The sequence below is a fragment of the Carya illinoinensis genome, chromosome 3 (assembly GCF_018687715.1).
Source record: "Carya illinoinensis cultivar Pawnee chromosome 3, C.illinoinensisPawnee_v1, whole genome shotgun sequence".
Lineage (NCBI taxonomy): Eukaryota > Viridiplantae > Streptophyta > Magnoliopsida > Fagales > Juglandaceae > Carya > Carya illinoinensis.
This window is the reverse complement of record NC_056754.1, coordinates 8,848,411-8,862,327: the sequence shown is the minus strand read 5'-3', so window position 1 is coordinate 8,862,327 and position 13,917 is coordinate 8,848,411. Positions and strand designations below refer to the sequence as shown.

The window sequence follows — 13,917 nt, the reverse complement described above, 5'->3', positions numbered from 1 at the left end:
TTTTCCCTGGTTTTTGGATGTAATCCTCACCTCATGTCAATGACACCACTGCAGCAACTGAATCTTCCGTTTGAATTACTGTTATTTATTATTATTTTAATTATTTTTTACTATTATTGATTATAATTTAATATTTTATTATTATTATTCACAAAATATCTAACATCATATTCCCATATGCTATTATAATCCAACCAAAGAATCCTCGAAAATCAATATGCCTTCCTGGTCATTAGCAAATACTATTCAGGCTGACTTTTCTTGTTGCATCCAAAATTAAAAAGAAAAAGAGAAATTCAAAGCTGACTTTGGCCCCAGAAACGACGTAGCTCCAAATATAGTGTCGAAAAATATCAATTAAATTATTGTTTACTGATAAAGAAGAAATATAATCGACAGAAGTTTCAAAGTCCCTTATAAATGGCGGGACAGAGCAGAAACAATACGTAAATCCCGCTCGATAGCGATATCTTAACAACCATCACATATACCGAAGGACATCCTTTTCACAAATGACAAGTGTATTCAATGTTCCATACATATTCATACTCCATGTTTGACTTCTATTTCTTGTAATTTCAATCTATCCACCGCGCTAACCGCAATGCTAAAGTTTACTTTTTTAGATGCTCTTTCGAGGTCTCCGTGTACCATTACTAGTACCCTTTTCTTGGTCTCTAAATGGGTCTTGTTCTTTTTCTAAGACCTTCAATTTGAGCCAATACTCCTGCCCGAGTTATTTGTCCTGTGCTGCCGCAAAACTGAGGCGCCATCATCTGTACCTTATTCATATGTTGGATGTTGCAGCCTATTCTTATCATATATCTAGTCACATTGTCGGCATCTCTCTCTCTCTCTCTCTCTCTCTCTCTCTCTATTGCTATTAGTTTTAAATCATGAATTAGGCATCTCTAGCAAATGATAAGCGCATAGATGCAACCCAAGTTACAAGCTAGTTTTCATTTCATCCACCTAAAATACGGAAGTTACAAGCTAGTTTCAATTGTTTATGCTCACTACACTGTTAAAACAAGAACAAATTAACAAATGGCATACGATATGAAAATTTTCAGTCCTGCAAGATTGATTACAGATGCTAGGGACAGTGGAACTAAAGGAGAGACTGGAATGAAACCCAACTTGCTTATCATCTCCTAGAGTTATTTTGTAATGATTTTGGAGATCCCTCGAAGAAATCCAAAAGATAAGTCTCTAGGTCATCTGCACTGTATTTAATATGCTTGTCATATAAGTGAATGGAATGTCTTCCCACAAATGTCCGATAAGCCTGGATGACCTTGAGGGATGTTGAGATTCGTAAATCTTCTCGGAGCTGAAAATCTGGGATAACCCATGCTGTTTGGGTCTTGTATATCTCCTCAAAAGCAAGATAAAAACTCCGGAGCCTTTCCTTGAGGAGGGTTTTCGAGATAGAATTTGAACCAGGATTGTGAATACCATCCTCCTTAAGCAAAGAGAGGATTGAACTCCAACTAGCTCGCTCATAATTCATTGCGTATTGTTGGAATTTCCAGTTTTGCTTCCTAATCCATTCATCTCCAAATATATGCCTTAGCTCAGACCCCTTGACCTTTTCAGCCATGTAATGAATATTGTTCATCAAGAAGAAGTGCTGTAGCGAAGCCTCCCTGTATAGCTTGGACTTATTATCAAGGCTGATTTGCAGAATTGAGGCAATCGATCGGAAGTGATGAGCCATTGGGGAAATATCGCTTGAAGAATTCCTGCTTTTGTTCTCCTCCTCCCTAGTTGGACTCATGTCAGGTGACAGTGAACTCGGATCCTCTGCATCATGGTCCTTTAACAGCAAATTGAGCGTCTCACTGTAGTCAGTTAGAAACTTGATGTAATTCATGACGTATCTGGTAAGATGGTGAATTCCACCTCCTGCAAAAGGGTTTATTGATGCATTTGATGCAATGGCATTCTTAAATTCAAAAAATGTTGCCCTTACAGTATCACCCAATCTACTAAGAAGGTCGTGGCACTCAATTCTAACTGAAGAACCGGCCTCATCTGAGTATAAAGCATCTATATCTGGAAGAAGATCTGCTAGCACCTCATACATGTCAAGAATTCGAGACAACTTCTCTGGTTGATGAGGGCCTATAGAAATGGCTTCGCCAAAATTTAGAAGCTGCCACATTGAAGCCTTGGATGCTTCAACAAAGCAAATTAGATTAACTGGTCCGAGCTCCCCAAAAATTTGCTCACCGAGCCATTTCTCACTAGCAAGATAGACCCGCACAAAGATCTTCATTGTTCGTACCCATTGTTTGATCTTAGAATTCAAGCTATTCCACTCCATCCTCAGCACGTCTTCAATGCTTAGTTTCTCCATTCCAAGAATGACGAGGCACTCATCCAAGGCATCCTTCCGGGCGCTGGCATAGGCCTGGTAACATTCCCGATCATAATTTGAACTGATCATCAATTTGGCAATGCATCTGAGGCCAGGAACCACATCCGGATTAATTAAATCAATGGTATAATCCTCAGAGGCCCTGCTCACGGTGTCTCTAGGAATTGAGTCTTCAATTGACTCATCCCCAAAAGAGATAATTGAGGCCTCGTCCACAACATCCTCTTCACTGGATCGAAAAGATACATGCTCTAGCTCAAAAGGCTGCCTGTTCTCAACAAGCATGTGCCTGAACTCTTCCTCGAGTCTTTCCATCGCCTTCTGAAGAACATTATGAGCCCTTTGTAATTGATTATATTCATCATCATCTTTCTTTAGACACATCCTCTCTAATCTTTCGGTCAATTTTTGGGCTTCACCGGCTGCATTCAAGTACTCGGAGGCTTCTTCTGGTCCTGAATCCCATATCATAGACTGATCTTCCTCCCAACTCATGATCTTCTCCTCAACAGTGTTAAGGAGATCTTCAATCTCACTTATCTTAACATCTTTTGTCTCATTCACTGAAGGTGTAGTCATAGCGGACAACTGGGTGCCAAGTTGAGCCAAAATTTTCCTTGCATCATCTGTAAGGTTCTTTTTTGACCCCAAAGCTTTCACAATGTGTTTCACTGCCGCAATTAAGTGTTCTTCTCCTTCTACTTCTGGAATCTCACAATCCCCCATGGCCAACAAGAAGCAGGGGCCAAAAAAAACAAAAGGACGACTAAGAGCTCTTCAAATCAACAGGAAAAGACTCCTAGAGCCTTCTCACTCCTCTCCGATCCTTACCACCGTTCTGAAAAGGGCTTTGGAAACCCTATCTGAAATCCGAAATACCAAAAAATATCAAATACTGAACCTTTTATACAAATAAAAATAATAAGACAAAAACAATTCAGATTTAAATTCATGCATTTGTAAACAATAATATGACCTCTATTCAAATCAAGCATATACTAAATAGAGGAATCCGAACAAACAAAAAAAAAAAAAAAACTGAAAGGAGAGTGAAATCAGATGAAGGTGAATGAAGGGACAGGTCATTGGAGGGCCAATATTTTCAGAGCTTGCAGATCAATTGGAACCCCTACGAATAATTAGATACAAGAAAATATCCAAGTTCGAATCAAGGGCAGCATACTAATTAAGGCAAGAACAGGTAAAGCCTATACCTCCTTGAAACTTGGACTTGGGCAGTTTGTGACGAGCGGAACACGGACAATCCTGGAAACAGTGAAAGCTGTCAAAAAGAACACCACTACCACTTCAGATTGTGAAAGTGTACATAGAACGAAGATCGTGTACGGAGATAACAAAGTAGTGGACTTTGATGGAGCTACGAAACCGGGGAAGAAGAAGATATTTTAGGTGCGAGCTTTTGGGCTGCAATCTCAATGGCAGATCCCCCTCTGTGTTTTTCTGACTCTGACCGATTTTCTAGTCGAATCCTGATGTATGCAAGTGGCAATTGTTTTCTCTTGCAAAGTTCACGGCTTTGACCCACTTCATTCCACGCGGAATGACACAGGAAAACGCTGAAAGAAACACTGTATCCTGACAAGCGTCACCAATCTCCAAAACAAAAGGCCCTTACTTTTCTCCATTTTACTGGTTTTTGTCAATTTCAACTCCATACGTTTTTTCTTTCTTTTTTATTTATTATTTATTATTTATTATTTTTATAATTCATAGCACTTTCGTTCTGTTTCAATCGAAAGGACCCAGATATTTCGTACCAATGATTAGAAATTGGATTATTCGTCGTTAAAATACAAAAAAAAAAGTGGTTTATTCTTTTGAGAAAAAAGAAATAAATGCTCCTCATCCTCATATATTATATATTTTAATATTATTTTTTATTTTTTAAAATTAAATAAATTATTTTATTTATAATCTATACATTATATATTTATTATAAAAAAATAAATATAATATATAGTATATAAAAATGACAAATAAAATTATTCAAAACGAAGTGAATTAAATTTTTTTTGATATATTATTCTTTACAAGCATATACTTCTTATGCGAGCTCAGAAAAACAATACTTCTTATTAGGAGCATATTAATTATAAAATATAAAATATAAAATATTTTTTTATATTTATTGATGTGTTAGATACTACCCGTGTGTTTGATTCATCAATAAATACTTACAAATAAAATATATTTTAAATACCGTATGAATTTATTGACATTTAAAAAAAAAAAAAACTTGAATACTTCAATATTATATAGTAAAGACGAGACCAAGCCCTTTCATATTTGATTTTGAAATAAGAGAAAAGTTTGTATGCCGCCCATAGCTTTCTGCTATAGTGTACCGTTGGATACATTTTTTTTTTAACTAACTAGTGATTAAGAAAATGATTTTAAGTTATTAGTATATTTTTTTTATTTTAAAAATATTTAAATCTATTAAAAAATGTGAAAAAAAAACGAACCAAAAGTGACTAGCAGTATAAATGAACCGGTGCTACTCAGGCGGCAAAGTAGCACTGCTATTGAAATAATATAATATCAACTTGTTCTATTATATATGTAGAATAAAATGCACATGGGATAGACAACTCTTTTTTTTTTTTTTTTAAAAAAGGGCGGTACCCCAATTTTGTTAAAAGAAATTCTATTTGCAGTCCTGAGTGAAGGACAACGTGTACAGTCCCATTGATGAATGAGGGTAAAAGGGGAAAAGTATTATTTTAAAAAGAATATTATTGTAATTTTAAATTTTTTTTTAACATATAATTGTGTAGGCTTGCATGAGTAGTCCCACAACACTATAATTTGCTAGCGCATTACCTTTTCTGTAGACATGATTAATACTGAAGGGAAAATCATTCTTAAAATATAAAATATCATCACAAATTGTTGAGTAAACTTAGGGGAAGACGAGCCTTTAGTGAGCCAATTAACCACAGTAAGAGAGTCAACTTCAACAACTAGATCAGTGATGCTCAGTTCATAACATAAAGCCGAATCAAATCTTAAGGCAGATAATTCTGCAAAAGTGTTAGTACCAACAACAAAAGACAAAAGGACTCAACAATGTTAGAGCAATTATTGGAACATAAACCAACATCACAACCAGCAGGCTCAAGATTACATTTTGAAGCACCTTCAATATTCAGATTAAGAATGCCTAAGAAAGGTGGAATCCATTTGACCAAGATTAGTCTTTTTGCCCTAATAGTGATTCGTGAGATATGCAAAAAATTGAGAACATCAATATTGAAGTAAGACACAATATCTTTAGGTTTAAGCAAAGGGTTTAGGTCCTGAAGCCAGTTAAGAAGAAAAAGAAAAAGAAAAGAAAAGAAAAAAAGAGAAATAAAACCAAATGCTCTTCACAAGAGAGTAGTCCAAAATGACATGGGTAGCATATTCAATAGATCCCTCAGGACAACAATAGCATTTAGAAGCCATGTGAATCCTGCATTGTTGGACTCTATCATTAAGGAAAATTCCATTACGACACATTTTCCATACAAAAACTGAAATTTTGGTAAGGAGGAATTGATTCCCAATAAAACTCAAGGCATAATGCTCTAATTTTAAGAAAAAAAGTTCCAAGCAGATTTGGAAAAAAAGTTACCATCTTGAGAATGTTTTCAAACTCTAATATCACAACCGGGTTTAAGAGTGATAGCCGATAGGGAATTGATTAACTTCATGAAACAGGATGGTATCACCCAAATTAGAGAGAATAGGTCTTTTCCATCCAGTTAATGAGCAAACATCTTTTAATTTAAGTTGAGAGAATTGTTGACATGGAAACCTTTATGAGCTAAGGAACCATTTCCCATCCAGTTATCATATTAGAAATTTAAAGCGCCCTCCCTAATTTTTCATTGGCTTTCTTGGTGAATGAGTGAGAGGTAACGTTTAGGTGCCGTTTGGATAATAAGTTGAGATGAGATGAAAATTAAATAAAATATTATTAGAATATTATTATTTTTATATTATTAGTGTTTTAAGATTTGAAAAGTTGAATTGTTTATTTTATTTTATGTAAGAATTTAAAAAAGTTGTAATGATGAGATGAGATAAAACACTTTTTGAAACATTTATAATATTAAGAGATGAAATGTCATTTCTCGTGTAGTTGCAATGAACTGGACTAGGCTACTCTTTTTCAATAATAACTATTAATGTTGTTTTATTATTATTATTATTTTTTTTTTTGGGAGTGGGGAAGGGAAGTGTTATCTAATGTTTAATGCTCTTTTTTCCTTAATCTTTTAATCAATAAATATTGTATAGTATTTTATTAATCTTGTTTTGTAAAGGGTAATGATCAGAACTCATCATTTTTTGTCTCTATCCTCTACTTAGAGAAAATACTCAAGTGGCGTCCCCCTTCTTTTACTTTGTCTAACTTTCTTATTTCAAAATCTTGAATCAATTCTTGAAGTGCCTTCACATTAAATTGATTTTACATTCTCTTTATTGGGGAGTTATTATTATTTAAAAATAAATAAATAAATAAAACACAAATTATATTAGCATAATTAACGCACTCGCGACAAAAACATATATAGTTGCGGCAGTAACATCAATAATTAAGAAAAGAAAAGAAAAATTAAAGACAGCTAAAAGCTAACAATTGCCCCTTTAGATTATCCCCACACCAACCTAAAAAGCAAACCAATGCATAGTTACGAACAAAACCTTGATGCTTCCAATACATTTACCTTTTTGTATTTGCAAGTTCAAATGCTCTCTGATCACTCTCTCGCAACATCGTTTTGATCAATTTGTTTCCTAGCCATTAAAAATGACATTTCTTTGTCTATAACAACATCGTACGTACAGTACAGAAGAAGTTGTAATTAGATGGGGAAGACATCTTTTTCTCAAGACTTTGGAAGAGGCTTCCCTCTAATAAATGACTTAAATAGCTGAAGGGCTACTCTGGGCTTGAAAAGTGGGACTTCATGGCCTGCCCCTCTAACTGTTGCAAATGTTAGCCCTTTATACACCTCTGTCCAGCCTCCCACCTTCAAGAAAACCATGACCCATGTAGCAAAATAAGCAAGTGATCACAAACGTCATACGCATTAGGCATTGTGTTGTTATTTGTTTTGGGACCTTTTGAGGAGTGAGTGAACCAAGATTTACTTCTGAATGCATGATCACTCACAGCAGATAAGGAAAACAATGATCGGTTAGCCGCATGACTAGTAGTTGGAAACATGCATATATTTGTATTTTTCTTGGTATGAATAAGCCAACATTTTGGATAATTCCCTCTTACTATTGGGAAGGTATATATAAATATCATACAATTAACTAAGAAAATGAGGGTGTTGGAAATCAGAATGTAGAAGGTTAAAGCTCATGACATTCCTCAACCTAATCCAAACCTCATTCAGATTGCATTTACACTGAAGCCAAAGAACATTAATTTAAGCTGTCCTGCTTTTACTAGGCTACTTTCATGGGCTGAAAGCATCTGAGGAGACCAATATTAGACACGATCGACAATAACTAGGATCTTGTCTGATAAAATCCAAGGCTTGAAGTTAATTTACTTACCTGCTTATTAACATACCAAGGGTACCATGGAATTGTGGTTTCTAATTTGAGCTGAGCAAGGGCATATCTGGTGGCCGTAACTGGCACCACTGAGTCTACATCACCACTGCATCATCCCGAGAAAAGAAAACAAAATTGTTATGCAGAATGCATGGCAGGAACTGAATAGGTAAAAAAAATTTAGGAGATATCAAATTGTTGGGGGGAGTAAGCCAACCTAAACACCCAAATTCTCAAACCACCGGCTATCATTTCCCTATAAATTGGAAGAATAGACGCATCCGTGTCATTCCAATTTCGGTTCAAAACCTCGCTGCATCATGTGAAATTTACAATATCTCTTGTAACACTCACTAGAAAGGGATCAAACAGTGAAAACAAAATGCTTTAATTTTGAGTTGCATGCGCTGTAGAGTGATTGAGCAATATGATAATCAAATCTCCGGTTATGGACTCACCTGCAAGCAGTCCACTTATAAGGAATTTTGGTTGTGTTGGCATGGAGTGCTTTCTGCACATCCGGCCTATTGTAGTAAATCTCAGCATATTTCTCAGTACAAGGATCATACCCTGACATTTGCCGGAAGATCTGGAAAACAGATTAAAAAAAGCAGCTTCAAACAAAACTTTAGAATCTCCAGTCACACTTGTTGATGTTTCATATTTTAAGATACCGTATAGTATTACCCGACGGGGTTGGTGAGGCAATCTCATGGTATGGCGAGTAATGGTACTGGTACCACCACTAGAACTGTTGCAACGGGGTGCATAAATGTTGTATTGATCAATGTAACCAAATTCTTGATCCATGGCATAATTATACAATGACTCGCATTCGTCCGATTCCTTCTGTCGCTTGAAATCGCATGTGTTGACCAGTTGCCTGTATGTTTTATCGGAGATCATGGCATGGCTCCACCAGTATGTCACTGTCCCAAGGTTATCATAGTAGTTGTCTGTGACTGCATTTCCAACCTGCGCGCATTTCATCAACGATCTTTACCATACATAGCTAGCTAGAAACTTGGATGAATGTATTTATGTATATTAAAAGAAGTCATGCAAAATGCAGGAAATAGAAACATGAAGAGATTAATATTGAATATACCATAATTCCTTTCAGATTTATCGTCTGTTTCGATTGTATATTGTAGGTCATAATTTCTTTAGCCAGCTGAGGAACATAATGGCCAGCATAACTCTCCCCGGTGAGATAGATTTCTCTGTGCTTGTAACGTGGGAAACGATCCAGCCAGCGTACAAGGAATTCCAGGGAGTCCCTGGCTAAATAATAACCTCTGATAAGATTATTACTAAATACTCTAAATGGAATATGTACTCTTAAAACTATTAACTAGTATTAAATGGATTTTTGTTTTTTTTTTTTTCCCGATTTCAAAGACATCATTCAAATGATAATTTTCATTTTTCTTCTTACATCATTAAAGAAACATCAATCATGTAATATTTCTTAACGGCCAAGCTGATCGATTATATATGCAAAGGTTGTCAGATGTGCTAAGCGTGGGGCAAAGATCTGTCAAATCCATATGGACATGAAATTATGCATGCTTCACATGATATATAATATTAATGTCGACTCTTCGTGTTCTACAATTGGATCGATGATCTTAATCTTCAAAACCCATGATTAAAATGCATGCAACAGTTGGTCAAAATCTGAATTTTAACCAAACAGCATAGGGTACGTAGGACCATATAAAGTACTTCATCATAATTGAGTACTGCATGCAAGCTGCTACAGCTGGCTCTCAAATAATATGGCCTACATGCCAATAATTAATCTTAGTAATAAGAGATAATAAGAATAATGATGCGAGAAAAGAAAAAGAAAGAAAAAAATGAAAAAGAGGGGTTTTGGAGTCCGATTACCAGTGCGGCGGTCACCGGTATCAAGAAGATCGGACATCCTGTTGCTGTAAGAGAAGCCGACGCCTGCCGGAGTTTCCAAGAACAAGAGGTTTGCTACATTGTTCCATGAGAACTTGTTGAGGTACAGACCTGAGGCCGTCTTATTTATTCTAAATGGACCTATTTCTTCGGATGCACCATATGCCACAGAAGAGCAGCCAGGGCCTAACACATCATCGATCATGAGCAAGTGCACCAAATTTATTAATGGTCAGAACCTAACATTTATGATATTCATTCATGCGGTACTTTTACCATAGTCTTTTTTGGGTAGAAAATGCTAAAATTACATTTGATGGTGACTAATTTATATAAATATATGAAAGAAATATTTTCGTTTAATTACCCTTATAAAGTCCTAAATTAAATATTTCCACTTCCTTTTTGCGTATTAATCATGGAAAAATTTAGTTATAAATATAATTAAGCACTAATTTAATGTGGTTGGTTAAAAAATATATTTTATTAAAAATAATAATAATTTAAATTTTAAATATAAAAAAATTAATATTAATATACAAATTAATATATAAAAAAAATTAATATTAATATATAAATTAATGCACAACTTTACTCAATTTTACGCAACAAAAACAATTAATTATCCATCATTCTATATATTTCATGTACTGCTCAACCGGATCTTCGGCCTTGATGTGGGCATGCATTCATGGTACTGCACCTACACTCCACACGGACAAAGCAAGAGCTGTGGCTGATCTATAAATGATGTCCTTGTTTTTCCCTTTTCCCTTTTGTCCGTTTGGGGGTAAGAATTAAGAGTTTTGCTATATACAAGTATAGTCGTGCATTAATCTGTGTATTAATATTGATTTATTCATACTTAAAATTTAAATTAATACTGTTTTCAATAAAATCTACTTTTTGATCAATCACATCATATTAGTGTACAGATTAGTGCACAATTGTGCTTGCAACTATACTTTTCCAAGAATTAATGACACTTCTGGCAAATCAAAATTGTTCTTCTTGTGAAAAAAAAATATAAATAAAAAGATGCCCAAAGATGCATATATATATATATATATTATATTTTCTAGCTCCAATTATTTATAATATAGATAAAATGATAATTAATACACGTTTTCCTATGATTTTGTGATAAACATTAGTGGTTTTATTATTTAAGAGATTCATAATCATTTGTTTATATTTTGAGATTATATATTGGTAACTTAATAATTAATTTCGAAAAGGCTCAAGATAAATTTCTGCAGAAATCAGTATCGATGATGTCGGCCGGCAATGAGAGAATTGTAAGTGGTTTATAGGACATATATGAATTGAACACATGATTTAAGGATGTAACATAACAAAGAAAGAAATTATAAGAATATTGGACATGATCGATCGTATCGCTTAGGGCAATATAACAGTGACTTCAAAAAACTTCTGATCATTTCCCCTGAACCATCTCAAAAAACCGTACTACTTGCGTGTATATTGCATTCATGCTGAAAAGTTTCGAGCACGCAAATGTAGACGGACATGCATATATCCACCCAGATTTATGTATTTGCACAGAGAGAGAGAGAGAGTCTAACCTCCATTAAGCCAGACAACCAAGGGTTTTGATAAGGGGTCATGGACAGCCTCGGTGAGCCAGTAAAAGAGGGCTCTGCCAACAGCATGATTAACAGTGACATAGCCTGAGAACTGTTGGAAAGAGACCTTAGGCTGCCCAGGAAGTTGTAATATCCTGTCAGCTTCTTCTTCTTCGTTTGCACCAATCAGCCCAACAAGCAAAACAAAGACCATGGATACAAAGATCTGCCTTTTGGCCATGACGACGGCCTCAACGAAGAAGAAGAAGAAAAAACTAAGAGAAATTTCTCCTGTTTGGACTAGTCTTTAAAGGAGGATGTCTTTCTTCCTATTTGTGTGTGCGATGTGATGTGCGAAGTGTCTTATTGAGAATGGATTAAATAAGAGAGAGAGTGATGATCAGAAGTGTGCGGTATGAATGTCATCAACCGATGACAGTGATAGGACCACTCGTTTACAATTTTGTTAAACGGGGCAACGCACGAAAGAAACTTTAACGCCGTTGCAAGATTTAGCTAAATCAATATAATTCAGTTTAATTTTAAATTCAACCTAATATCTAAATTTATAATTTTTAAATCGTTAAATTTATCTCAATTCAAAATCTCTTTATACAAAAGACATAATTTTTTTAACTCAATATATTTTTATATACATAACCTACAATCTTTTTCAATTTTTTATAAATAATACTAAATTCATCTTAACATTTAAATACATTTAAACTCATTTTAGATAGACTATACATAACTTACTCCACCTACTCAACTCACTATTATTTATAAAGAATTCAATTCAACATTCAAACCCAATCTTAATTTTAGCCACATAAACCCAAATAATTAACGTTTATTTTCTCATATATATTTGTTTTAAAAATAATTTTATTTAAAAATTTTTATACTATATATCATTCATGTAATATAATTTGAATAAATAATATTAGATATTATCAAACTCTAAATCTTAAAATTTCTATGTTTAAGAAAGTTACTATTAAGAAATTTGTGTATATTTTTTTAATATTAAAACAAAAAAAAAAGGAAAAGAAATACTAATGTACAAAATTAATGTGATATCTCATATAATAAAAACAAGAGTGGGTGGTGAATGAAAGAATAAGGGTAGGTGATAAATGAGATCGCTCGTCACATTACTTGGGAATAAAATTTTTTTACTTTTTATAAAGTTTCAATAGAATTTTAATTATATCATTAATTAGTTTTTTTAAAATATAAATCATGTAATTTGGGTGTTGTAGTATTGGAGCGTTACATTTAAATATACGTATAGTATGCAATCTAACATGGTAAATTATTATATATATATATATAAACATCTTAAATTATTTGATTGTAAGGTGGGAGTGCCCACCTTACAATAATTTACCATGTTAAATTATATACTAATGTAACGTAAAAGTTTGAGATGTGCTTTGAGGGATATTGATTTGTAATAAATAAGAGGTGCAGGTGTCTCACATGGCTTTCGCATGCCCATGAAACAGTCACTTTAACCCTCCATCAAGTCGTTTTGTATTCATGTACGAGACTTTGACTACCTTTTTTGCCAGATTGGCTTTATCTTGTACTCCGTTTTGGCAAAACTAACCATATTCCATTTATTCTGCCTGACACTATAAGTGAGCTCCATACACATTTTAATCTCTCTCTCTCTCTCTCTCTCTCTCTCTCTCTCTCTCTCTCTCTCTCTCTCTCTCTCTATATATATATATATATATAATATCTCTTTAATTATATATTAGAAGGCTTTTTGCTAGTGGATAGATAAGTAGTGACAAAGTGCAACATGTTATTCTTTTCTCTTTTCCAAGAATTTCCGAAATTAATATGTTAATTGAGAGGCACAGAAAGACTTGTGTTGGATAAAGGGTTTTTTTCTAGTTCTCTTTATGTGCACGCGAGGAGGGGCGAGGCAGGCATAATGAATGATTTCCAAAAATTTAGAGCATCGCCGCGAGTTAGCAAGGCCACGATCATGATGGCCAGCCATGATGATGCCTTTGGCTTTGGACATGAGTTATGACTCTGTAGATCAGCCTCATGTGTATCTTATGAGCTTCAACCCTCCCTTGCTAGCTAGCTACTTTATTCTTCACCAAACGCTTCCTTCAAAAATATATCTTTCCACTCATTAATTATTTGGATGTTCATGAAGTCTCATGACCATGCTTTCAACATTGCTCTCAAACTTACTTACTGCAGGCTTTTTGGCAAATTTGACAATAGCTTTAGAAGATTCTATTCTTGCAGTTTCTAACTTTGTTGCCAAGATCACCCCTAGATTCTCATACATACATACATATCCTAATGCCAGAAAAAAAAGGTCATTGGTTACATTGCACAAAAATGAAAACTGACCTGCAGCTTCTCATGATTCTTCTTTATTTCTCCCATTCTTCTCGTTTTTTATTTTAGAAAGAAAAAGTGGTTTAT

At 34.4% G+C, this 13,917-nt stretch overlaps 2 protein-coding genes across 3 annotated transcripts; both read right to left on the bottom strand.

Annotated features, from left to right (window-relative positions):
• Window positions 1-934: 934 nt before the first annotated feature.
• LOC122303071 (exocyst complex component EXO70E2-like) lies at window positions 935-4,007 on the bottom strand. The gene is made up of 2 exons (XM_043114608.1): window positions 3,598-4,007; window positions 935-3,246 (listed from the first exon to the last, which is right to left on the bottom strand). Exon 2 carries the CDS (start codon window positions 3,107-3,109, stop codon window positions 1,148-1,150), a length of 1,962 nt encoding a protein of 653 aa, XP_042970542.1. The 5' UTR covers window positions 3,110-3,246; window positions 3,598-4,007; the 3' UTR covers window positions 935-1,147.
• Window positions 4,008-6,987: 2,980 nt separating this feature from the next.
• LOC122303070 (serine carboxypeptidase-like 25) lies at window positions 6,988-11,815 on the bottom strand. Of its 2 annotated transcripts, none has more exons than XM_043114606.1 (8): window positions 11,461-11,815; window positions 9,857-10,060; window positions 9,072-9,247; window positions 8,651-8,938; window positions 8,422-8,552; window positions 8,181-8,276; window positions 7,964-8,069; window positions 6,988-7,425 (listed from the first exon to the last, which is right to left on the bottom strand). In XM_043114606.1, exons 1-8 carry the CDS (start codon window positions 11,699-11,701, stop codon window positions 7,282-7,284), a joined length of 1,386 nt encoding a protein of 461 aa, XP_042970540.1. In that variant the 5' UTR covers window positions 11,702-11,815; the 3' UTR covers window positions 6,988-7,281. The 2 variants fall into 2 exon arrangements, with proteins under 2 accessions (XP_042970540.1, XP_042970541.1); XM_043114607.1 differs by having other exon boundaries at window positions 7,980-8,069.
• Window positions 11,816-13,917: the final 2,102 nt, after the last annotated feature.